This window comes from Thalassophryne amazonica, chromosome 12, assembly GCF_902500255.1.
Source record: "Thalassophryne amazonica chromosome 12, fThaAma1.1, whole genome shotgun sequence".
In the NCBI taxonomy this organism is placed as follows: domain Eukaryota; kingdom Metazoa; phylum Chordata; class Actinopteri; order Batrachoidiformes; family Batrachoididae; genus Thalassophryne; species Thalassophryne amazonica.
In genome coordinates this window covers 24629285-24653838 of record NC_047114.1, presented here as the reverse complement: position 1 = coordinate 24653838, position 24554 = coordinate 24629285, and the positions used below count along the sequence as shown (strand labels likewise).

Sequence of the window (24554 nt, the reverse complement as noted above, 5' to 3'; positions counted from 1 at the left end):
CCTTTCACTGCCATTTGAACAAGACTATCGCAGTAATTACATCACACCTTAAATAGCAGTCTGCTTCTTTCTGGTAGCTCGCTTTCAAACCATGTGCAAACCCCACAAGGACCACTTTTTCAAATGGACCCAAGCACGGTTCAGTTCGCTGTGCTCAAGTATGATAGTGCTCACATTATAGAACTTTGGTGTTAAGGGTACTCTGATCAAGGACAGACTCATCTGCTTTACACTGACACTAACAGGTACCACGGCAGAAATATAACTGATCAGAACAGTGGTCATTTCTGAAAGAATGGTTTGTGAGGTAATGATGCAGCTGCCTGAGTCTTGTTCTCATGGCAGAAGTGTGCAGTATCCTTCAGAAGAGGCAGACAGTTGTAGGACAAACCCCTAAGGCCCACCTTCTACAACTGCAATGTTTAATGAAACACTAAAAAGCCAAAACCTCCCTCTCATGAATTCCATTTACACTCATTCTAATTAAAAACATAAATATCACAAAACAAGGGAGTAGTGTGGCACACCCAGCTTTATTTTTTTTTTTTTTATTTATACAAACAAAACAGGCATTCTACTTCAGAGGGATGAATCGAGAAGAGTGTGTTGCTCCAATACCAGGGCGACCGTGCTTGACAGGTTTGTAAGTGATGGAGAACTCACCCAAATAGTGACCACACATCTCAGGCTGTCAAAGACAGAGACCAGCTTCAAGTTAGTCAACAACATACATTTTGGTACAAGTACACACAACACAACCTGATGAAGATATCTGCACGAGTCTACTTAAGTCAGTACTTCAGACAGGATCTACTTTAAACTTGCTACACTTGAAACACTGAAACAGTGTAAGGGATTAAATGCAAAAACTAATGAACATCGTCCTTTGAATTTTTTTCACAGCCAAGTCATAAGCTGTTCATATCTATCTTTTCATAGAAACCCTTTTGAGATCGCATCCTAGGATTTAAGGTAAAACAATGTGGAGGCAGCAAAGAGTGGCAAACTGTTCTCCTGATGAACAAGATTATATTTCATTCATTAACCACTGCTGCTCTCTTCTAATGCAGCATCGTATTAGAAAGGATTTAACCTACACATTATTTAAACTACATCTGATTCCTGTTTTTTTTTTTTAATTTGTAAGATTCTCAAAAACCTGAATACACTATCTATGTATGTATGTATGTATGTATGTACAACCCCTGGCGATAATTATGGAATCACCGGCCTCGGAGGATGTTCAATCAGTTTAATTTTGTAGAAAAAAAGCTGATCACAGACATGACACAAAACTAAAGTTATTTCAAATGGCAACTTTCTGGCTTTAAGAAACACTATAAGAAATAAGGAAAAATAATTGTGGCAGTCAGTAACGGTTACTTTTTTAGACCAAGCAGAGGGAAAAAATATGGACTCACTCAATTCTGAGGAAAAAATTATGGAATCACCCTGTAAATTTTCATCCCCAAAACTAACACCTGCATCAAATCAGATCTCCTCGTTAGTCTGCATCTAAAAAGGAGTGCTCACACCTTGGAGAGCTGTTGCACCAAGTGGACTGACATGAATCATGGCTCCAACACGAGAGATGTCAATTGAAACAAAGGAGAGGATTATCAAACTCTTAAAAGAGGGTAAATCATCACGCAAAGTTGCAAAAGATGTTGGTTGTTCACAGTCAGCTATGTCTAAACTCTGGACCAAATACAAACAACATGGGAAGGTTGTTAAAGGCAAACATCCTGGTAGACCAAGGAAGACATCAAAGCGTCAAGACAGAAAACTTAAAGCAATATGTCTCAAAAATCGAAAATGCACAACAAAACAAATGAGGAACGAATGGGAGGAAACTGGAATCAACGTCTGTGACCGAACTGTAAGAAACCGCCTAAAGGAAATGGGATTTACATACAGAAAAGCTAAACGAAAGCCATCATTAACACCTAAACAGGAAAAAAAACAAGGTTACAATGGGCTAAGGAAAAGCAATCGCGGACTGTGGATGACTGGATGAAAGTCATATTCAGTGCTGAATCTCGAATCTGCATTGGGCAAGGTGATGATGCTGGAACTTTTGTTTGGTGCTGTTCCAATGAGATTTATAAAGATGACTGCCTGAAGAGAACATGTAAATTTCCAGTCGATGATATGGGGCTGCATGTCAGGTAAAGGCATTGGGGAGATGGCTGTCATTACATCATCAATAAATGTACACGTTTACGCTGATATTTTGGACACTTTTCTTATCCCATCAATTGAAAGGATGTTTGGGGATGATGAAATCATTTTTCAAGATGATAATGCATCTTGCCATAGAGCAAAAACTGTGAAAACTTTCCTTGCAAAAAGACACATAGGGTCAATGTCATGGCCTGCAAATAGTCTGGATCTTAATCCAATTGAAAATCTTTGGTGGAAGTTGAAGAAAATGGTCCATGACAAGGCTCCAACCTGCAAAGCTGATCTGGCAACAGCAATCAGAGAAAGTTGGAGCCAGATTGATGAAGAGTACTGTTTGTCACTCATTAAGTCCATGCCTCAGAGACTGCAAGCTATTATAAAAGCCAGAGGTGGTGCAACAAAATACTAGTGATGTGTTGGAGCATTCTTTTGTTTTTCATGATTCCAGAATTTTTTCCTCAGAATTGAGTGATTCCATATTTTTTTCCCTCTGCTTGGTCTAAAAAAGTAACCGTTACTGACTGCCACAATTTTTTTTCCTGATTTCTTATAGTGTTTCTTAAAGCCAGAAAGTTGCCATTTGAAATGACTTTAGTTTTGTGTCATGTCTGTGATCTGCTTTTTTTCTACAAAATTAAACAACTAAATGAACATCCTCCGAGGCCGGTGATTCCATAATTTTCGCGAGGGGTTGTATGTATGTATCCAAAAGTACTCTGAAATATGAATACCAGGAAATTGTTTTACTGGGAATTATTGGTGTTTTTCCCATTTCAGAAACCCTAAAGTTTGTTCTGCAAGACATTAAAGTCCAGGATAAATGCCACAGTTGACCCTCATTCAGAGAACAAAAATTGTTGAGTTCTATGCAACACATCCTATGTTCCGACTTGCATCTTTTTCCATATAAAATTCAGTCTCAGAGCAAACTAACTCCCCACCAAATGGCAAGGAGACTTGAATTTGCTTGGTGGTTTTCAGGAAAACTGGAGACAGATGATTTGTTTCTTAGGAAACATCAGACAAGGAGGTTACATTGATCATGTGGTGCAAAAGAAACTGTTAAAGCATCAAAAAGACTTAAAAACTGTGCATTGGGGACAAAAATTACATGCTTCGGCCACACGGTCATGCAGAAAATGTCTGATAATATTGTTTTTTTTCTGTGCTGTCAAAATACTTTTGAGTACATTTTTTTGAGACACCTTGTATACACACACACACACTTTTTATTTCAGAGGATAACTCAAAGAAAAAAAATCTCTTGATTCAAATTACCCTAATGGTTTAAACAATAATGAGAACTATTGGTATTCATTAAAAAAAATTCTTTAGTTTCTCTATCTTTCAAAAACAAACCTAACTTTTAATGAAATCACTCAGGCAACTTTATGTTCGTTCTTGTCTGCAGATAAACAATATTGCAATTTTGAAAAAAAATTTCTAACCGATTCCAGGCATGTTTTTCCTGACCGGCTCTGCTCTCTGTTCACACAGAGCAGCAGGCAGTGTTAACTGATGCTGTCATGCATAGACATCTTTCAGTTTTGCAAGGTCTGGGTTCCAAGAAAGTTCCCTGTGAATTTGAAGACACTGGCAGTAATAGGACTGAACTTGTGCTGAGCACAAATAGATGGAGGGACACAAATGGCCATATTTTGGCCACTGGTAAAAACAGAGCTTTAGATAAAAATTCAGAGTTCCCCTTTCAAACACTTCCAGATATATGTAATCAGGAAGTGAGGGTGTTGCATTTTAGCCTGGATGCTAATGTGCACTTGTTTGATTTTGTCAAGAATTAGCCATTATAAGATGCTGTGAATTTGACTTGCTGGGCTGGGCTGGCACACACACCAGACACACACACTCCAGTTTTAGAAAGGTTAGAGCTACAATAACAAAGCTGAAGACATGAAGAATCTCGTGGTACATTTCAATGTCTGATGATGATTTATCACTTGTCAGGCGTGAGCAGCTTAGCTCAGTACGTCTATGATTAGCAGCACATTGCCTTCTTAAAGCATAAATGAAACATCACACTACAGTTCTTAACTGTACCTGGTGCATGTCAGGTAGGGCTGCACAATACTGGAAAAAACTGACAGTTTTTTGCCCATGGCAATATAGGAATATCTTGCAGGAGTTTTCAGGACACATTGAAAATACTGTAGAACCTATGCCAAGCTGTAACACTTCCACTGTGGAAGCGTTTTGTAGAAGTTCCACAAAAAACAAAAGGCAGATGCAATGTAGCAGAAGCTACAACTTGTGCAAAGCGGCACAATGACTAAAATTGAGCCTTTTAAGATAAAGAGGGTCTGTGGTGAACATCTGAAATAGTTCAATTGCAAATTTAAAGTGAAGCAGTGTGTTTGTGCATTTTTATAAACATGTCACTGTGTGTTAATCCACTCGGTGATCTGCAACACAAAGAGAAAGGACGCAAACCTTTAAGTGAATCAAGTTTAACTAATTTTTTTTAAAAATGCCTTTATTTGGATTTGATCAGAGTGTTGATCAACACGGTGAAGAGCAAATTTATCAATGTGGCTTTTGCAGAAAAGCTGCACTTCACAGCCCAGTTTTTCACAAACTGTGTTCAGTTCACACACAGCCCAACCGGTGACTGGATTTCACTGGTTACCGCGCGTACAGTCCAAGAAAGCTCAGAAACTTGTAACCACGTGAAAAAAATAATTAATTACTCAGGAAATCAATGTAGGCTAGGATGTTTCAAAGTGGCAAACCAAGTCAATAAAGTATTTTATTTTGACCTGTTTCATTGTTTCAGCTGGATTCATCATCACAGCCTGCAGAAAACTAACAGAAGACTCTTGTTTTGAAAATATTTGAATTCCTTATTGTGGAAACTGCTTCTGAACAAATCATGTTTTTAAAGAAATCTCTCAGTGTTATAATATAGTGTTCTGGGTGCATTGTTTTTGGACACCAAAAACAAGACAAGTTGTCTTCTTTTCAGCTGAGCACGTGATTGCTGTGTGCAGCGCAGTGAGGGAGAAGGTGCATGTCACGCACTTGTATTACCAGGATACTTTATTCGAGTAAATTCAACATCTTCGACGTGTTTTGACATTTAGTCATGAAAAACAAAGTCAAAATTCCATCAGTTTCAGTGTAACTTCATAACAGTTTGGGTCAGAATGAGTGTAATTTCTCAGTGAAATAGCGTGGCATCGATAAGTACCAAATTATTTAGTAATCATAATAAATGATTGAATTAAAGTAAAATTTTAATTATAAAATTTGTTTGAATATAAGGAATTCCTACAGAAATATAGCTAGAATGCACAGTTATTTAAATAAAAAAGTTTACAAAATAAATAAATTTCTTCATGGGTGGAACACACACTTTCCCCACAAGCTGAGAGCGGAGGTGGGACTTCACGCTGAGCCACACGAGACTTGCATACCGCTGAGCATGTGCATTCATTTTGTAACACCGGTCTATTCAACAGCTTCTACCTGATATTCAGACCCTTACCTTGATTTCAACCTGATTGAAAGTCTTGCCGTTGTACACTCCAACCATTGAGCCGACCATCTCAGGTAGGATGATCATGTCCCTCAGATGTGTCTTGACCACCTCTGGTTTCTCCATGGGAGGAGCCTCTTTCTTTGCTTTACGCAGACGCTTCAGGAGGGATTGCTGCTTGCGGCGCAGGCCACGGTTCAGTCGCCTCCTCTGGCGGGCGCAGTACAACTGCATAAGCTGCTCACTACACACAGAGAGAGGACAATGGAGGAAAATCAACTTCTGTCCAACTGTGATTTTTTTTCCAAGTCTAATAGTGCTTGGTTTGTGTAAAAACAAAGTCAAAATGCACTTTAATTTCAACATAAAAATAAAACTGTAAATAGGCCATGGTGCTAGTAAGTTTTAAAGTGAAAGCTAAAAAGCCATCCATTAAGGCTTGTGGCCTGACAGATCCACCACAGAAAGACTACTTTGCAGCTGCCAGCATGACTCGGCAGCTGTTTTGCTCAACAACGCTCACCGTAAGCGCTTCTCTCTTTAAATTTTTCATTCCATGATGGCCTATTTTTTGACACAGAAGGCATCAATTTCAAGTTCAATTCTGAAGAGAACTGAAATCATACCAAAATTGGACCAGCCTATCAATGCCAATTATGCTGAGACATGTAAACTCCACAATACATAGATGATTCGTCCCAAAGTTAATGGAATGTAGGATAAGAAAACACAGTGGATACAGAACAGGCCTTGAGCAGCAGATCCTCAGAGGCTACTGCAACACACAGGACCTAAAGTACTGGATGTCTGGACTTTTTTTTTTCTGTAACAAAACCACGATGAATGTTAACCTACCGCCAAACGGCTTCTTGCACAATCACTTCCGCATGCAATTTAATACTGCTCAGTTGTTCCCAGTTAATGTCCACAACAAAATAAACCATTAGGAGAACCACCGTGTAGTCCCCAAAAATATGACTTAATAAACTCCCAAAACAAAAACAAAAGCCTTCTTCTTGGGAGATTATTGGTGGCTTGCAAACCAACACGGTGCATTACCGCCACCAACTGTTTTGGTGTGGAACTGAATGAATGGATTCCAACTTATGTTATCAAAAATAACCCGGAAATGTTCACCATGCGAGTGAAAAAAACCCGGATTACTGGTAATTTCCAGAAAACGTTTATCACTGAATGAACAGTATTAAGGGATGCATTTTTGACTTGAGTAAATTACGTGTCAATCATCGCATAACTTACCTACAACTGATGTCCCACATATGCAGGACGTACGAGTTCTACACTAGCATACAAAATCTTAAGCATGCCCAAAATTTTTCTAGGTGCTCGTCATATTACGACATGTATCAGCATGCTTAAACATGCTCTTAACACACACACACACACACACACACACACACATATATATATAAAGTTATCCTAAACTAATTAGATGAATGCTTGCGTATGCTGTGTTTTTAATATGGTCGGCAATCAATGGCGAAATTGTCAAGGTGTGACAGGACCATTCTGAAAACACTGTTTTTGTAACCTAATAACACCTCTGGAGTGATTTAAAAGACATCTCCCGGATGTCAGCGTGGATGCGCATGATGCGCAGTCAAAGGTAACTTGCAGTCTTTTCAAAAGCTTATGTAGGTGCACAGGCACGCACACCAATGATTGATTGTATTCTGCAAAATCAACATACAGAGGTGAATGAATCAATGACACACGGATAACGCAAACCATAAACGCTTATTTTCATTGTGGTCCTTGTGAAACTATCAAATAACAAAATAGAGGGGCTTGCTTAAACACGTACAAACGGTAAGCAAGACAATAGACACACACACACACACACACACACACGCGCTTGCAAAAGTATTCAGTCCCTTGGTATTTCATGCATTTTAATTTGTTTATGGCATTTCAAATACAAAAAGTAGATCAGGCTTCTCAATATAAAAATTTTTAAAATTATCTTCCTTAGACTGAAACTGAAAGCAAATCTCTACAACCTGATATAAATTAATTAAAAATATAAAAGTCAAGATGATGGGTTGCATAAGTAATCAGCCCCTTTGGTATAATACCTGTAAATAACCAGTTTAATTTCCAGTTTTCCTCAGATAAGTCAGAGGACGGATACCTGAACATTTCCAAGTTACTGAATATATCTTGAACTTTATTTACATCAATTTTGAAGAAATACAAACAGTATGGCACTCTATGGTACATTTGTGTGGATTAGACCGTTCTCAGTGACTGTGCAAGAAGGAGAAGAGTGAGGAAAGCCAACAAGACACCCAGACAACCTGGAAGAAGTTACAGGCTTCTGTGGCTGTGATTGGAGAAATTGTGCACAGTGCAAGTTTTGCATTTTGTATACCCAGTTATACAGCTTCATGATGAAGTGGCACAGAGGTGGGTTTTATTAAAAAGAAGACCTGAAAGTTCAGCTACAATCTGCCAGAAGGTACATCTGAGATGCAAGCCTAGATTTAATGTTTTGGTGAGAAAAAAAAAAAATCTTCCTCTGTACCACTTCATCATAAAGCTGTATAACTGGTAGGGATGTGAATCTTACAACAACTCACGATTCAATTCGATTCCGATTCTTGGGGTGACGATTCGATTCAGAATCGATTTTTGATTGAAGGAGCTCTGAGAAATAGTTATATTACTTAAAAATGTTTATGTTTAAGAAACTGCAGCTTTACAAGGTTAATCAAGTGATTCTAAAGATGTAAATTTACTTATCTGCTTTGCTCGTTCAGAGTTGGCTGGCAGTTAAGTGAAGTGATGGAGTGTGCGCTGGTCAGTAGTCGGCAGAGACCGCCGCTCCACTTCTTTTAGCTCCGGGTGATGGCGTCGCATGTGGGCTTGCGGATTTTAAGTGTTTCTGAAGTACTTGACTTTCATTTTGCAGATTTTGCACACTGCATAAGTCATGTCAAGTTCCTTCTTACGCAGCAAATAAAATCCAAAATGTGCTCAAACATTTGCCTTCAGCAAAGATGGTGCTGGCTGAATTAGCTCTTCGTCCGCCATGCTAAGCTGCAGCTCACAAATGTTTGAAGCACGCCAGACCCTCCCCTCGTGGGGATGCTGTCGTACAGAGGCCGTTGCCTGACAAAGAGTACATGCAGCGAGTAAGCAAGAAAATGTTCAAAAAATTGCTTTTTAAAAATTGATTCTTGGACATTTTGGATCGATTCAGAGTCTTAATAAATAAGATTCATGATTCAAACGTGAATCAATTTTTCCCAGCACCCCTAATAACTGGGGACACAAAATGCAAAACATGCCCCATGCACAATTTCTCCAAACACAGCCACAGAAACCTGTAACTTCTTCTGGGTTGTCTGGGTGTCTTGTTGGCTTTCCTCACTCTTCTCCTTCTTGCACAGTCACTCAGTTTTTGAGAACTGTCTACTCCACACAGATTTGCCATAGAGTGCCATACTGTTTGTATTTCTTCATAACTGATGTAAATAAGTTCAAGACATTCAGTGACCTGGAAATGTTTATGTATCCATCCCCTGAACTTGTCTGAAGAAAACTCGCAATTAAACTGATTTACAGGTATAAGCGAATCGCGCAACGCATCTGCGCATGTGTGGGTCAAACAAAAATTCCAACTACCAAACTCATACCGCTCCCACTGAATTTCGTATACAGTAGCATAAGGCTTACAGGGATTGTTTCAAAGGCTTTAAGCCTTAAGCGACACATACAATAATGACGGGTGCGCATTGTGCTGTTTTCAAATGCTCGAACGGAATTTATAGGCTTGAAAGTTGGCTGAAAACACACGATTGCAAAGCTCCGTCAAGTCCACACAAAGACGGGAAGAAGAAGAAATGTGGTTGTAAACCTCCGTTCATTCTACACAATTTCGCCACAGAAAACAAAGATCCAGACGGACATAAAAGATGGACTAAAATTGTAAGTTTCGTGCACACATTTATTTGGTCAATATAATGAAAACGTGACAAATTATAATGTGGTTGATAGCGCCATTTTCGTTCATCGGCTTATCACTGTAATGTCGTGCCATGAATGACGTGGCGCATAATACTGAACTTGACATGTTCTATAAACGAACTGCATGAATGCACATATCATTGTATGTCTGTCAACTTTTCAAAACAAACGTGACACCAAAGAGGTTATATGCGAGACCCACCTTCCTTGTAGTCATTACAAAGTCGGTGGAGTAGCGATTTCTCATCCCTGCTTAGCAAATATTCTGCAATATCCACAGTTTCAGACTCTGGACTTCGTCTAACGATCCGTCAGTTGCCTTCAAGGGGTCAGAAATTTGTCTCCAACTATCAAAAAGGACTGGTCATTTTCGACAGCAGCTCTCTCTTCCTCCTTCGTCGGCACCAACTGTAGTTTCTGTAATGATGCAGCATACACAAGGGCAGCCAGCTCTTCTCTCCATTTCTGTCCACTACCGTACGTAGTCCTGGTTGTAACAGGTAATCCAAGGAGCTTACAAAAACGCTTTAAATCATCAACTTTCCAGCGGCTGAAATAATCCAAATCATAGCACTCCTCGCTGCTTTCTGCCATCATCGCATGTGGATTGGCAACTGAAAAATTTTGCGTACCCATAATGCACCGCGCGGCCCGAGATGTGCACTTCGCTTTTTATACCAAAGGGGCTGATTACTTATGCAACCCATCACCTTGGCTTTTATATTTTTAATTAATTTACATCAAGTTGTACAGATTTACTTTCGGTTTGAGTCTAAGGAAGATAATTTTATACATTTTTATACTGAGAAGCCTGATCTACTTTTTGTATTTGAAATGCCATAAACAAATTAAAATGCATGAAATACTAAGGGGCTGAATACGTTTGCAAGCCACTGTGTGTGTGTGTGTGTGTGTGTGTATATACACTCAACAAAAATATAAACGCAACACTTTTGGTTTTGCTCCCATTTTGTATGAGATGAACTCAAAGATCTAAAACTTTTTCCACATACACAATCACCATTTCCCTCAAATATTGTTCACAAACCAGTCTAAATCTGTGATAGTGAGCACTTCTCCTTTGCTGAGATAATCCATCCCACCTCACAGGTGTGCCATATCAAGATGCTGATTAGACACCATGATTAGTGCACAGGTGTGCCTTAGACTGCCCACAATAAAAGGCCACTCTGAAAGGTGCAGTTTTATCACACAGCACAATGCCACAGATGTCGCAAGATTTGAGGGAGCGTGCAATTGGCATGCTGACAGCAGGAATGTCAACCAGAGCTGTTGCTCGTGTATTGAATGTTCATTTCTCTACCATAAGCCGTCTTCAAAGGCGTTTCAGAGAATTTGGCAGTACATCCAACCAGCCTCACAACCGCAGACCACATGTAACCACACCAGCCCAGGACCTCCACATCCAGCATGTTCACCTCCAAGATCGTCTGAGACCAGCCACTCAGACAGCTGCTGAAACAATCGGTTTGCATAACCAAAGAATTTCTGCACAAACTGTCAGAAAACGTCTCAGGGAAGCTCATCTGCATGCTCGTCATCCTCATCGGGGTCTCGACCTGACTCCAGTTCGTCGTCATAACCGACTTGAGTGGGCAAATGCTCACATTCGCTGGCGTTTGGCATGTTGGAGAGGTGTTTTCTTCACAGATGAATCCCGGTTCACACTGTTCAGGGCAGATGGCAGACAGCGTGTGTGGCGTCGTGTGGGTGAGCGGTTTTCTGATGTCAGTGTTGTGGATCGAGTGGCCCATGGTGGCGGTGGGGTTATGGTATGGGCAGGCGTCTGTTATGGACGAAGAACACAGGTGCATTTTATTGATGGCATTTTGAATGCACAGAGATACCGTGACGAGATCCTGAGGCCCATTGTTGTGCCATACACATCCAAGAACATCACCTCATGTTGCAGGAGGATAATGCACGGCCCCATGTTGCAAGGATCTGTACACAATTCTTGGAAGCTGAAAATGTCCCAGTTCTTGCATGGTCGGCATACTCACCGGACATGTCACCCATTGAGCATGTTTGGGATGCTCTGGACCGGCGTATATGACAGTGTGTACCAGTTCCTGCCAATATCCAGCAACTTCGCACAGCCATTGAAGAGGAGTGGACCAACATTCCACAGGCCACAATTGACAACCTGATCAACTCTATGCGAGGGAGATGTGTTGCACTGCATGAGGCAAATGGTGGTCACACCAGATACTGACTCGTATCCCCCCCCAATAAAACAAAACTGCACCTTTCAGAGTGGCCTTTTATTGTGGGCAGTCTAAGGCACACCTGTGCACTAATCATGGTGTCTAATCAGCATCTTGATATGGAACACCTGTGAGGTGGGATGAATTATCTCAGCAAAGGAGAAGTGCTCACTATCACAGATTTAGACTGGTTTGTGAACAATATTTGAAGGAAATGGTGATATTGTGTATGTGGAAAAAGTTTTAGATCTTTGAGTTCATCTCATACAAAATGGGAGCAAAACCAAAAGTGTTGCGTTTATATTTTTGTTGAGTATATATATATATATATATATATATATATACGAGGTCTATTAGATAATAAACCGACCCTTTTATTTATTTAGTTTTTTAACTATATGGATTTGAATGACGTGCGATTACACCAATCATGCTTGAATCCTCGTGCGCATGCGTGAGTTTTTTCACGTGTGTCGGTGACGTCATTTCCCTGTGGGCAGGCCTTGAGTGAGATGTGGTCCCGCCCTCTCGGCTGAATTCCTTTGTTTCACACGCTGCTCAAGACGGCGCGCGTTGCTTTATCAACATTTTTTTCTGGACCTGTGAGGAATATCCGAGTGGACACTATTCGACAAATTAAGCTGGTTTTCGGTGAAAAGTTTAACGGCTGATGAGAGATTATGGGGTGTTTCTGTCGGTGTAAGGACTTCCCACGGAGCGGGACGTCGTGCGGCGCTTCCAGGCGCCGTCGTCGGCCTGTTTCGACCTGAAAACATCCTAATTTAAGGCTTAATTCATCCAGGACGTCGTGAGAGAACAGAGAAGATTCAGAAGAGGCCAGCATGAGGACTTTATGCCGACATTCCACTGTTTAAGGACATTTTTTAATGAAAGAAGTGCGCGCAGAGTCGTTTCCGTGACGACTCGGCAAATCTGTGTGCGCCGTGACAGGAAAAACACCTCCGTGTTGAAAACCATTTGTAAAATTCAGGCGGCTTTTGATGGCTTTCAACAAGTGAGTAACTGAGAAATTGTTTAACAGCTTGGGCATGTTCCAACTTGCCCGTTAAGGTTTCCAACGTAGGTGTTTTTCCTGTCGCGACCCCCCGCGGTCGGGTCCGGCCCGACATGCGACTCTGCCCGCACGTTCTTTCATTACAAAATGTCCGTTAACAATGGAATGTCCGAATAAACTCCTCATGCCGACTTCTTCTGAAAGTTCTCTGTTCTCTGATGACTTACTGGGTCAACAGAGCCTGAAATGTGGAAGTTTTCAACTTGAAACGGCGAGACGCTGCCGCCTCGAAGCGCAGATCGCCGTCAGGCGCCGTGGGCCGTCCTTACGGCGACACTACCAAACCAAAATCTCTCATCAGCCGTTAACATTTTTACCGAAAACCAGCTGAATTTATCGAATGGTGTCCACTCAGTTGTGCCTTACAGTTTTGAAAAAATTTTGATCAATCAAAGCAGCAGTCTCTGAGCCATTCCTAAACAATGAAAAAATCGACGAGAGGGTGGGCGACTCCTCACTCAAAGACTGCCCACAGGCGAATGACGTAACCGACAGGCGTGAAAAAACTCTCGCATGCCCACGAGGGTTCAAGCATGTCTGATGTAATCACACGTGATTCAAATCCATATGGTTTTTTGAAAAAAATAATAAGGTTGGATACTTTTCTAATAGACCTCGTATATATACACACATATATATATATATATACACACATATATATATATATATATATATATATATATATATATATATACACACACACACACACACACGAGGTCTGTGATATAAAAAGCGGTCCTTTTTATTTTTTTCAAAAAATAAATGGATTTGATTCATATGTTTTTACTTCAGACAAGCTTGAACCCTCGTGCGCATGCGTAAGTTTTGTCATGCCTGTCGGTGACGTCATTCGCCTGTGGGCAGGCTTTGAGTGAGGTGTGGACTCCCCCTCCCGTCGGAATCTCTGTCTGAGACGCTGCTGGAGACGGCGCGCGTTGCTTTATCAAATTTTTTCAGGACCGGTGAGGGATATCCGTGTGGACATTATTCGAGAAATTCAGCTGGTTTTCGGTGTAAAGTTTAACGGCTGATGAGAGATTGTGGAGTTTCTTTCGCTTAAGCACAGCCCACAAAGCAGATCGGTGCGGCACGGTCGGAGGTGGCATCCGTCTGGCTGTTTCGAGCTGAAAACATCCTAATTTAAAGCTCTGTTCACCCAGGACGTCGTCAGAGAACAGAGAAGTTTCAGAAGAAGCCGGTGTCATGGTCTGAGTTTGCGCCGGTCTCATTTTACCACGCGCATGCGCAAATCGATTTTTTTTCGCGGTCAACTTCCGGGAGGTCTAGAATTATGATTTCTTGCGGCGATCTTCAACTGAGCAGATGTATTTTGAAATAACTGCATTTTCCACACACTTTTGATTCAGAAAACTTCAAGTAGGACATAAATTCAGCCTTGCAGGCTGGACATTTCAGACTAGCTAGGTAACTAGTAACCAGAATTATAATGGTTAAATCAATAAGCATCAATAGAAAGTGACAGGAATTTGGTTCCAATTAAAAAAATAAAAAAAATTTTAAATATATTTGCTTGGCAAATTTGGACCAGGGTCAATAACACACAAGTCTCAATATACCAAGATGATAAAATCAGACTGGTGGTAAGTTCAGACTGTGGCTGCTACAGTCTAATTTTACCTGGTAAATTCAGACTGGTGGTAATCTCAGACCGTGACACCGGCATCAGGAGTTTACCCGGACATTCCACTGTTAAAGGAGATTTTGTAACGAAAGAACGTGTGGACGAATTTGCCGAGTCGGATCCGTGACGATGTGGCAAATCCGTCTGCGCCGCGACATGAAAAACACCTCCATGTTGAAAACCATTTGTAAAATTCAGGCGGCTTTTGATGGCTTTCAACAAGTGAGTATCTGAGAAATTGTTTAACAGCTTGGGCATGTTCCAACTTGTCCGTAAGGTTTCCAACGTAGGTGTTTTTCCTGTGGCGACCCCTCGCGGTCGGGTCCGGCCCGACATGCGAATCTGCCCGCACGTTCTTTCATTACAAAATCTCCTTTAACAGTGGAATGTCCGCATAAACTCCTGATCCCGAATTTTTCTGAAAGTTCTCTGTTATCTCACGACGTCTTGGGTCCACAGAGCCTGAAATTAGGAAGTTTTCAGCTTGAAACAGCGAGACGACGCCGTCTGTGAGCGCAGATCACCGTCAGGCGCCGTGGGCCGTCCTTACAGCAACCGTAAAACTCCAAAATCTCTCATCAGCCGTTAAAATTTTCACCGAAAACCAGCTGAATTTATCGAATGGTGTCCACTCAGTTGTGCCTTACAGTTTTGAAAAAAATTTTATCAAACAAAGCAGCAGTCTCTGAGCCATTCCAAAAATAAGGTCCGTTACTTTTCTCACAGACCTCGTGTGTGTAAAGATGACGGCCGAGGGAATTTTAGTATTGCAGGGTTTTTTATGCAGTTCATCAGTTAAACTTATTCCAGAACTACAGCAAAACCTAGGCCCAGAGTTATATTGATTTAAACATTTTAGCTGTTACAATTATTATTATTACAATTATATAAGTAGTAGTAGCATGAAAAATGCCTTCAAAAGTGGACCTTTACTCAAGGGGTGTTGCAGAGGGCAGATCCCCCCCCACAACACCCTCTTTCGGTCCAGATTCACCCCTGGTTTGCAGTCTGAACGTTTTGAATGCGATCAATTTTATATCTAGCATCCAGCCTTGATTTTTCATCAGGATGGCATCTGCTCGAAGCATGCAACCCAAATGACGGAGAACTTTAATCCCTATTATGTTGTTAAAAGCAAACAGCCGTCCGATGACACCGTGCCCCTTTAGTCTGATTGGCTGTAGCCATGTGCTTCCCAGAAGGGCTACCACAATTAGTCAACCAGCCATGATTACGTCGACTATCAAAATAGTCGGTGACTAATTTAATAATCAACATTGTCAATTTTTTTAAAGCTTTTCTCTCAAAGCTGCCGCTGTACCTTCCACTGCCTTTCCATCCTTGACGCACATGCACAGCAGCGGTAATCCGGGTCAGCCATGATGTTACCAGAAAAGTTATACCCAGATGATACCATGGCTAACTGCCAATGAAGCTCAAAAGATTGGGAGCATATTAACCAAATTACAGAGAAAAATAATTCTGAAATGAGTAAAGTAATATATGATGCAATAATATAACAATTACCAGCTTTAAAAACTGTAAAATCTGGCCATTTTACTCAACATTTACCATTACATTTTGAGGTCCCTGACTGCTGTTTGGTTGTTTTTTTTTTTCCTTCACCCACCTGTGATCATTGGAAATATTTGTACAAATGATGTGTGTTCAAATAGCTTTAGGGACAGTGTGAAACTTAGCTCAGTTGTTGATCCAGTGTTTTGGTTTCACTACTTTTGTGACAACCTAGACCAGTTTCTGCCTTATAAAGTTCGCTCCCCCTCAGTTTCTCATTGTAGCCTCATTCAAAGAATCCTGATTAGTGAGTATGAGGCATTGAAATGGAGGCATTTACAGTGTTCTTATGCGTTTTAAACGCTCCCGCTTTAGAGCGGCTTACCCAACGTAACAGCGTCGCACGATGCATCATGGATAGAAATGGAAAAGAAAGGTGTCTATATAGTGTAGGCTGGCTTGCACGCAGAAATCTACAATATCACTTATCATATTTACTCGAGGGCTGAAACGATGGTGTGGTCTAGAGAAAATAACCTGCTCCTGAACACATCCAAAACCAAGTAGCTAATCATAGTCTTCAGGAGAAACAATACAGACATTCAGCCCATTGGGGGGGACCTGTGTGTAAAGGGTAAGGGACTTCTTCCTTTCCTGGGAGTCCACACAGAGGAGAAACCGACCTGGGACAGGAACACCATGCATTTGGTAAAGAAGGCACAGCAAAGACTCCACTTTCTGAAAATCCTCAGGAAAAATAACATAAATCAAAGATTGCTCATCCTTTTACCGCTCTACCACAGAGAGCATACTGCATACAACATACTGCCTCTGTACGTGGTTTGCCAGCTGCACTGTGGCAAACAGGAAAGTGCTCCAGAGCATTACCAAAATGGCAGAGAAGATCAATGGGTGCCCTCTACCCATACCGGGAGACCTTCATGGCTCTTGTCGCAGGAGAGCCAACACCATCCTAAAGGACCCATCCCACCCGGCCACTATCTGTTTGAGCTACTGCTGTCAGACAGACAGTACAGGGCATTAAAGCAAGTACAAACAGATTGAAAAACAGTTTCTACACAACTGCTGCTAGAGCTTTGAATGCCACTGGTATACAAATAATGAATGTTTGAGTTCAATGGTACAAATATTTAATTCGGTGAAAGCTAGAACATACCATTCAACAAGGCCTCGGTGAATGGTATGTTCCAGCTTTCACCAAATCAAATATTAGTTCCACTGAAAGGATGTAAAAACATGCATTATTTGTTTTATATAACAGCTAAAATAGAATTGTCATTTGATATTATATTAACTTATAAACAACAGAAAAGGGACTTATATTTTGGTGCATCACTGCACTGACTTTGTGTACTTCCAAAAAAAAAAAAAATAGTTTGTGTACGTCCTCACTCCAGTGAAAAATCACATCAGAAATTTGTCCAGCTTTGGTGCGTCACTGCTGCTCTGACATCAACAATCCAACACGAACTTTAAATACGAGTCCAAAAATAATTCTGATGTCATCAGCGATGCCATGCACCAACTTCGTGTACTCCCCCCCCAAAAAAAACAAAACAACAACAACAAGACTGCGTTCTTCCTCAGTGCAGCAACAAAATAAATAATCACACCAACGCCAACACAAATGGGACAAATAATCCAGGGCACGACATACAAAGCACCAATCAAATGACAAGGATCCACTCAGCCGTTATATAAAACCAAATAGCCACGTCACTTGAAATGAGTTCAATATTTGTTTATGTGCAATATCCACTGCCACTGAAATATCCACAGCTTCTCTCCATTTTTATATGCAATCTATTTTTTTTTTTTTTTTGCTACATTCTTGTAAAAAAAAATTAAAATTCAATTTAAAATTTGTGCTCTGGACATCCCTCTTTCATCCATCCATTTTCTTCCGCTTTATCCGGAGTCGGGTCGCGGGGGCAGCAGCTCAAGCAAAGCCGCCCAGACCTCCCGATACACACACACCTCCCCCAGCTCCTACGGGGGAACCCCAAGGCGTTCCCAAGCCAGCAGAGAGATGTAGTCCCTTCAGCGTGTCCTGGGTCTTCCCCGGGGCCTCCTCCCAGTGGGATGTGCCCGGAACACCTCTCCAGTGAGGCGTCCAGGGGGCATTCGGAAAAGATGCCCGAGCCACCTCAACTGACTCCTTTCGACGTGGAGCAGCAGCGGCTCCACTCCGAGCTCCTCCCAAGTGACGTGAACACTTTCACGTCACTCGTCCCTCTTTCAGTCGGTTAAATTTTATGTTTATTTTATTTTCTTCTCCAGACCTTCAAGTCTGTGTGTGGTTTACATTTGCACTGAAAGGCTTTCACCTTACCTTTCACTGTACTGGTTACAATGACAATAAAGAATCTGAATGATCTGAATTTCACTATATGTAATATGCTTTAAAAAAAAAAAGTCAGGGGAGTGGGCTTTAATAGACCTTTAATTCGCCCTATTGAGGTTCCAAATCCCGCAAAATCTCGTAAAACTTTGAAGAGTTCACCACATTAACATTGCAACATAAAACTCTGTATATTGTGCCTAAAGCTCTTGTGAATATATTATCTGGGTTTACAGACGTTATTGTGTTTGTTTTATGTAAACATGCGAGAAGCTCAGGTTGTTTCTCCGTTATTTTCAATGGCAATTGTTGTGAGCTGTGATCGCTTCCTGTTCACGTCGTTCTGGGGGAAAGTGACGTTTGCTCTTTAACATCCTGCTTATTGTCCTTTACAACACTGTTTGTCCCGTTTGTTCCAGAGTAATGTATATAAAATTGAGTAAGATGGCATGATGTCATTGTCTTATAATTGGCATGGCAACAGCAGAGCTATTTTATACTAAGTGAATGTGTGCATTCCACACATGCTTTTGCATGGTAGGAGAGTTCCCAAATTTCAACAGGAATGGAGTTTTCACTTGTGATATGAGCTACCAGTACCAGGTTCATTTTGGTGGTGAGGAGTTAGCAAACGACTTGTTGTCACAATCACATTGCTGCTGTTTTCTCGTAGTAAAAGAGTTTGTATTTGTAAGTGATTTTCTACGGCAAATGGGCTTCAAACAAGCTCCAGCAGACAGCCTGAAGCAAGCGAACACCTGGACATTCGGAACTGAGCCGGAAAAGCAGCAGAAGCGAGTCCGGTGGAGAGGGAGAGAGGTTTTTAATCAGTCAGACCTGCAGCCTGGAGGACAGACGCACAGTCGGTAACAGGCAGTGGCAGAGAATGAGTCACATGGAAGAAAAGCATTTTATTAGTGAAGCGCGTTCCGGCGCACGACGAACCCTGGTGGCTGCCCTTCCTGGCCCCTGCGCCCGTCCGCTGCCCTTTTTCTCATGGGGCCCCGCGCCCTGGACCCATTCCCGTTGTTGCGTGCAGTCGGCCGTATGGCTTCTGATGTGCCAGAGTGGTCCACGTCATATGGTAAGGTTCTGTACTTTTGTCTTGGCCCAACACACCAGCCACAGTAGTGATTGGATATTTAGCTGTGATCTGGGTCTGTGTCCGTGGATGGCTGTGTGTTTGTGGCCATCACCACAATTCGGTTTTGGGTGCTCTCAAGGGCATCAAGACTCTGGTGTCGTAGATTAGGGTATGGATGCTCACTAATTAGACAACAGACTGTTGCTGTCACTACTTGCTCACGTGTGGTTGTTTGTCCTGCTAAATTGTATGGTTGGGGCCCCCTCTCCTCGGTGTCTCGCTTCTCATCACTCCAGTTACTGACTTCACCACTTGTCTTTCGTTCTTGTCTGTCTTCATGTTCTGGTGGTCGGCCCTTCCTGATAGAAGTTGTCGGTTGGCTTTGAGTAGGATGTTGTAGCCTGATCGGGAAGGGTGGATGGGGGCCACACACGCACTACATACCTTTTGTCTTGCAGGAATAAACTGCATATATATGTATTAATGTTCATAAATGGTTCTGCCAGTGTGGCATTTACCATTACTATAGATGCAGACGGGAAAAGAAAAGACGAGAAAAAAAAAAGTAACAGTGGCAGTCCCACAAAACGGAGGACATTATTTTTAACTTCAGTTGATGAACCGTCGAAGTGGCAGATGTTAATGGTCCAGTCCACGCCTGAGAGTTGGCTGCCCCACGAAAAAGCCACGTTAATGAGGGACGAATAAAACTTCCGGTGTGACACAGCGGACGAGTCTCGTTTCTTACCCGCACTAAGAGTCCTAGTTAGGGACTTTAATCCACAAAAAAGTGAGTCAAGATTGGTATCTTTAAATGGCTTTGACAAAGTGTAACTTGTGGTACGCTATGTTCAAAACAGGTGACAATGTTACTTTGTGCACAGCAGAAAAAAACGTCAATTGCTTTAGGCCCTAATTTTGCATTTAATTGACTGTACATGTGGATTCTCTATGTTGTTTCAACTACAGCAACTCTCTGGCGCACAAGGATTATGGGATAGCTCAAAAGGGCGAATAAGCTTTTTCACACTCTGGCTCTCTTCCGGGTCTCGCGCGTGAGGTCAAAGAGCAAGAGGTGAAAACTGCAGTCTCAAGGCATCATGACTGACTGTGTGGGCAGCGAGAATAACAGAGACCTTGATCATTTTTCCCACTGGCGTGTTGATCACTTGAAAGATTTCTTGTGAAACCGTGGTATTTGTGTCCAAGAAAGAAAAGCTGAAGCTTATGCTGCACACAAACTGAAAATTAAGGTTTTGCCCGACTCGTCAACCACGATCCAGGCAGTGTCTATTTGTAAACATTGAATCAGCTGATCACTGCTTCACTTTGCGGGTATCTATAAATCTTATGCACGACATTCGTATTTCCAAGAGTGTGAAATTTATCATAAAAGAATAAAAAAAAAATAATCATGGGTGTGGTTGGTGAATGGCGCCTCGAGTAAATAATGAAGAAGTAACAGCCTATCCCATATCCCTGCATGTTCTGATTCATTTATTAGGCTTATAGGTACATGTGCCTGTGATTTAGATTAGGGATGGGCCGATCCTCAATTTTTCACTTCCGATCCAATCCCTGAATTTAGATATGTACTGATACCGATACCTTTCTGATCCCATACCAATGCTGCTTGCTTTGATATTATCATCATTATTGTTGATTTTATATGAGGATTTTCTTAAAAAGGAGGCCTGAAAGTTCAGCTACAATTTGCCAGAAGGCGTATCTAAGGCCGGGTTCACACGGCAAGATAATTAGGCCTATATCGGACCCGATCTTCCTCTTCCGACAATCTTAAGGACGCCCCGACAACAGTGATGACACTAAAGATAATCTTATCAGATATTCCTCCCATGTGTGGTGTGTTCAGAGCGCTCCGATTGCAAATCAGGGATATTCAACATGTTGGATTTTTTTGGTCCGATATCACAGTGTGTGTTGTGTCCTCCGACCACAAACGAGCCCACAGCCTGCTGAATGTGACATGCAGCCAATCAGAAAGCGAGGTGACGGACGTACGGAGCGGAAAATAAAATCAAAACAGCTGTTCTGACTTACCAGAAAGTCCAGTGGTCGCGCTGTCTACACTCCTTTAAAGAACGCCTTTTCTTTTTCTATCGTTTTTTTCCCTCCGTTTTAAATAGTCCTCAAAGTACCTCCGTTTGTTTACTCTGAAGTCACGTTTAATCTTGAGAGATTTTGCGAGATTTCCTGTCTGAGCTGTGTATGTTCTTGTTTGAAATCTGTTTGTGTGTGGTGTTCTTGTCCTTACTGTGTGGCTGAACACCACACACTGTACGACCAAACCTGCTAGATCCATTATTTTTTATCTTCACGTGTGTTGTCTCTCAGGTTTTGGAAAACTAAAGATAATTTTAAAATCCTGTCGTGTGAACCAGGCTTAAGATGAAAGCCTAGATTTGATGTGTTGGTGAAAGAATTAAGTATTTTATTTTTTTACAGACATTTATAGCCTTATTTTTATAGACTTAAAGAGAAAAAGACAGCACACTCTCTCTCTCTGCCTATCTCTTGCTCGCTCTCCCTCCTCTCTTGCTGTTCGTGATGCGAAAACTTCGAACTTTTGGGAAACACAAAGCCTTTCAACTGTAAAATAAATGTATCATCACCGACGTTCACGTGCAGGATTTTAATGGAGACTTTTTCCCTTTCAGCGGACAGATTCTCTGTTCAGCTTCTCCTCCTCGGCTGCAGGCTGAGCTGGTGTGACAATGAGGTGGCTAACTTTTTAGCACACATTTTCAGCAACAATTCAGTTAATTTTTCAGAAAATCCATGCTTGACAAACAGACAGTTTGAACCAGGCAGAAATTTGCCGCTAAGCTAGAACACTGCAGAAGCTCTCACATAGCCCGGCTACAAAAACCTCCCCCTCTCCTCCTCTCGCTCGGCAGTAAACAAGCAGAGAGCAAACAACAGCAGTTGAGAGAATTCACAGTGGCTCTTCTCCGGTAGTGGAAAATGTTGCAGGTTGGATCGTATTTTCTGATACGTGAATTACGTTGGTATCGGAACCCGTGGGATCAAACACACGGATATGTATCACAATAGAGCAACATGACAGATTCCGCTGCCCTTTTAAAAGAGGCTGACAGCAAATCATTCCCCGATCAGATACTCGAACTCGACTCTGGCTGGCTGGATGAGAAAAGCAGCATGATTCAATGGCACTTGTACGCATTTAACCCATGCGTTGTTGCGCAATTCGCCGTGCCAATGCGACCCGCTGTATGCTTCACTTTATGACGTTGGACACGTCACATAAAATAATTATTTCGTAGCGGATTAATCATTTGCTGTCACAGATTGGCTAATAAAACTACCTCTAATTGCTCCGGAAGCACAGAGGAATTTTCTACAGCAGCTTTTCTTGTGTGCTTCATGAGGTGGAGAAAGTGTTTAGGGTAATCGCAAAGGATGTATGAAAAGGCTTATAGAGTAAATACAGCATTTATGTTCTTCCACCTTCATGAAACTGAGTTCAGATTAAATTTAAGCCTATCTTTTGTGAAACACGTCTGTGAAATAACTTACACCTACACAGGTTTTAGTGGCCACTTCACGTATGGCCTGGTAACGTGTTTTAGTGGTGAGCAGACTTACTAGGACATGTCCAGAAGCTGGTCCAGGTCCACACCTCTATAGGTGAACTTCCTGAAGGTGCGCTTCTTCTTGATTTCAGTGTCCGCCTGGAAGACACCACCAAAAAAGAAAAAAGAAAAGAAAAACTGTCAGCAACTATACCTATACCAAATAACTATATTCAGTGTCAACACGCGGGGCTGTTTCGCTCGTCATCGATACAAGTAGCATAGCCGCGGCCGGTTAAAGCTAACACCAACATAATGCAGTTTTAGTAAACATCCTGCTCAACCATTTATTTACGACTAATTCACAGGCTTGCTGGTTAGTCGTTTGTCACAATGAGCTACCCTACAAAGTATCATTCAGCTCAGATGACTAGAGATTGCGTTGCAAAAACCTTCACGATTAAATGAGTACCTACCATCTTGCCTGGTATCAGACAGAAAAGGAAACCCGCAAGTCTCGTCAGGCGGAATATCGCGCGATTTGGATTGAGCTTCCGGGTCGTCACCAGTGTGCCTGTTTTATTTTATGCTTCAGTGGCACGAGGAAGGCAAAACAAAATTTTACCTCTTAACAGAGTATGTATTCTTAACATACGACGGCGTATTAGGGCCATTCAAAGACTTGGGAAAAATGGAGATTACATTTTCGAGTTTAAAGTCACAAATATACGACAATAAACATGCAAATTTACCAGAAATAACACGCAAATTTGCGAGATTATAAACATGTATATTTGTGAAAAAAAGACAGCGCGAGATTAGAACACGTAAAACTACAGGTACATAAATGCACATGCAAATGCAGCCTATTGGTGCTAGAGGTGGGTGATACTGGGAATTTTGGTATTGATCCGATACCAAGTAAATACAGGCCCAGTATCGCCGATACCAATACATTTCATATTTAAGCTTCATAGATCTAAAGGATCCAAAAGACCTAGGATAGAATTTCACCAAACATTGTACGTGACAACAAAATATTATCACAATCAACATTTTTGTTTAAAAAATATCACTCAACACAACTTGAAACAAAATCTCCGGAGGAACCGCAATACAACAAAATTAAAACACCACAACAAAATTGGCTGGTGCCGCTGAGCCACGTGACGGCGCAACAACAAAAGACCAGAGGGTGCGCTGCTCTGTGTTGTGTGACAGCGCAGCACTGCTCTTACAGAGAGCAGACTTTGATGAATCTGCGTGCGCAGCAGTCAGTGCGTGCGGGAGAGAAAAAAAGCTTGAGTATCGATCTTTTTACACGAGGATCGTTCAATATCAATACCAGTGCTGGTGTCGATATTATCAATATTAGGATCGATCCGCCCACTTCTAATTGGCGCCTTTGCGATGGAATGAGACGGGAC

The 24554-nt window shown here is 41.6% G+C and overlaps 1 protein-coding gene across 1 annotated transcript; it reads right to left on the bottom strand.

Moving 5' to 3' along the window:
- Positions 1-514: 514 nt before the first annotated feature.
- Positions 515-23689, bottom strand: rps15 (ribosomal protein S15). The gene is made up of 4 exons (XM_034183454.1): positions 23604-23689; positions 23201-23286; positions 5687-5921; positions 515-688 (listed from the first exon to the last, which is right to left on the bottom strand). The coding sequence occupies exons 1-4, from the start codon at positions 23604-23606 to the stop codon at positions 575-577; spliced, it is 438 nt and encodes a 145-aa protein (XP_034039345.1). The 5' UTR covers positions 23607-23689; the 3' UTR covers positions 515-574.
- Positions 23690-24554: the final 865 nt, after the last annotated feature.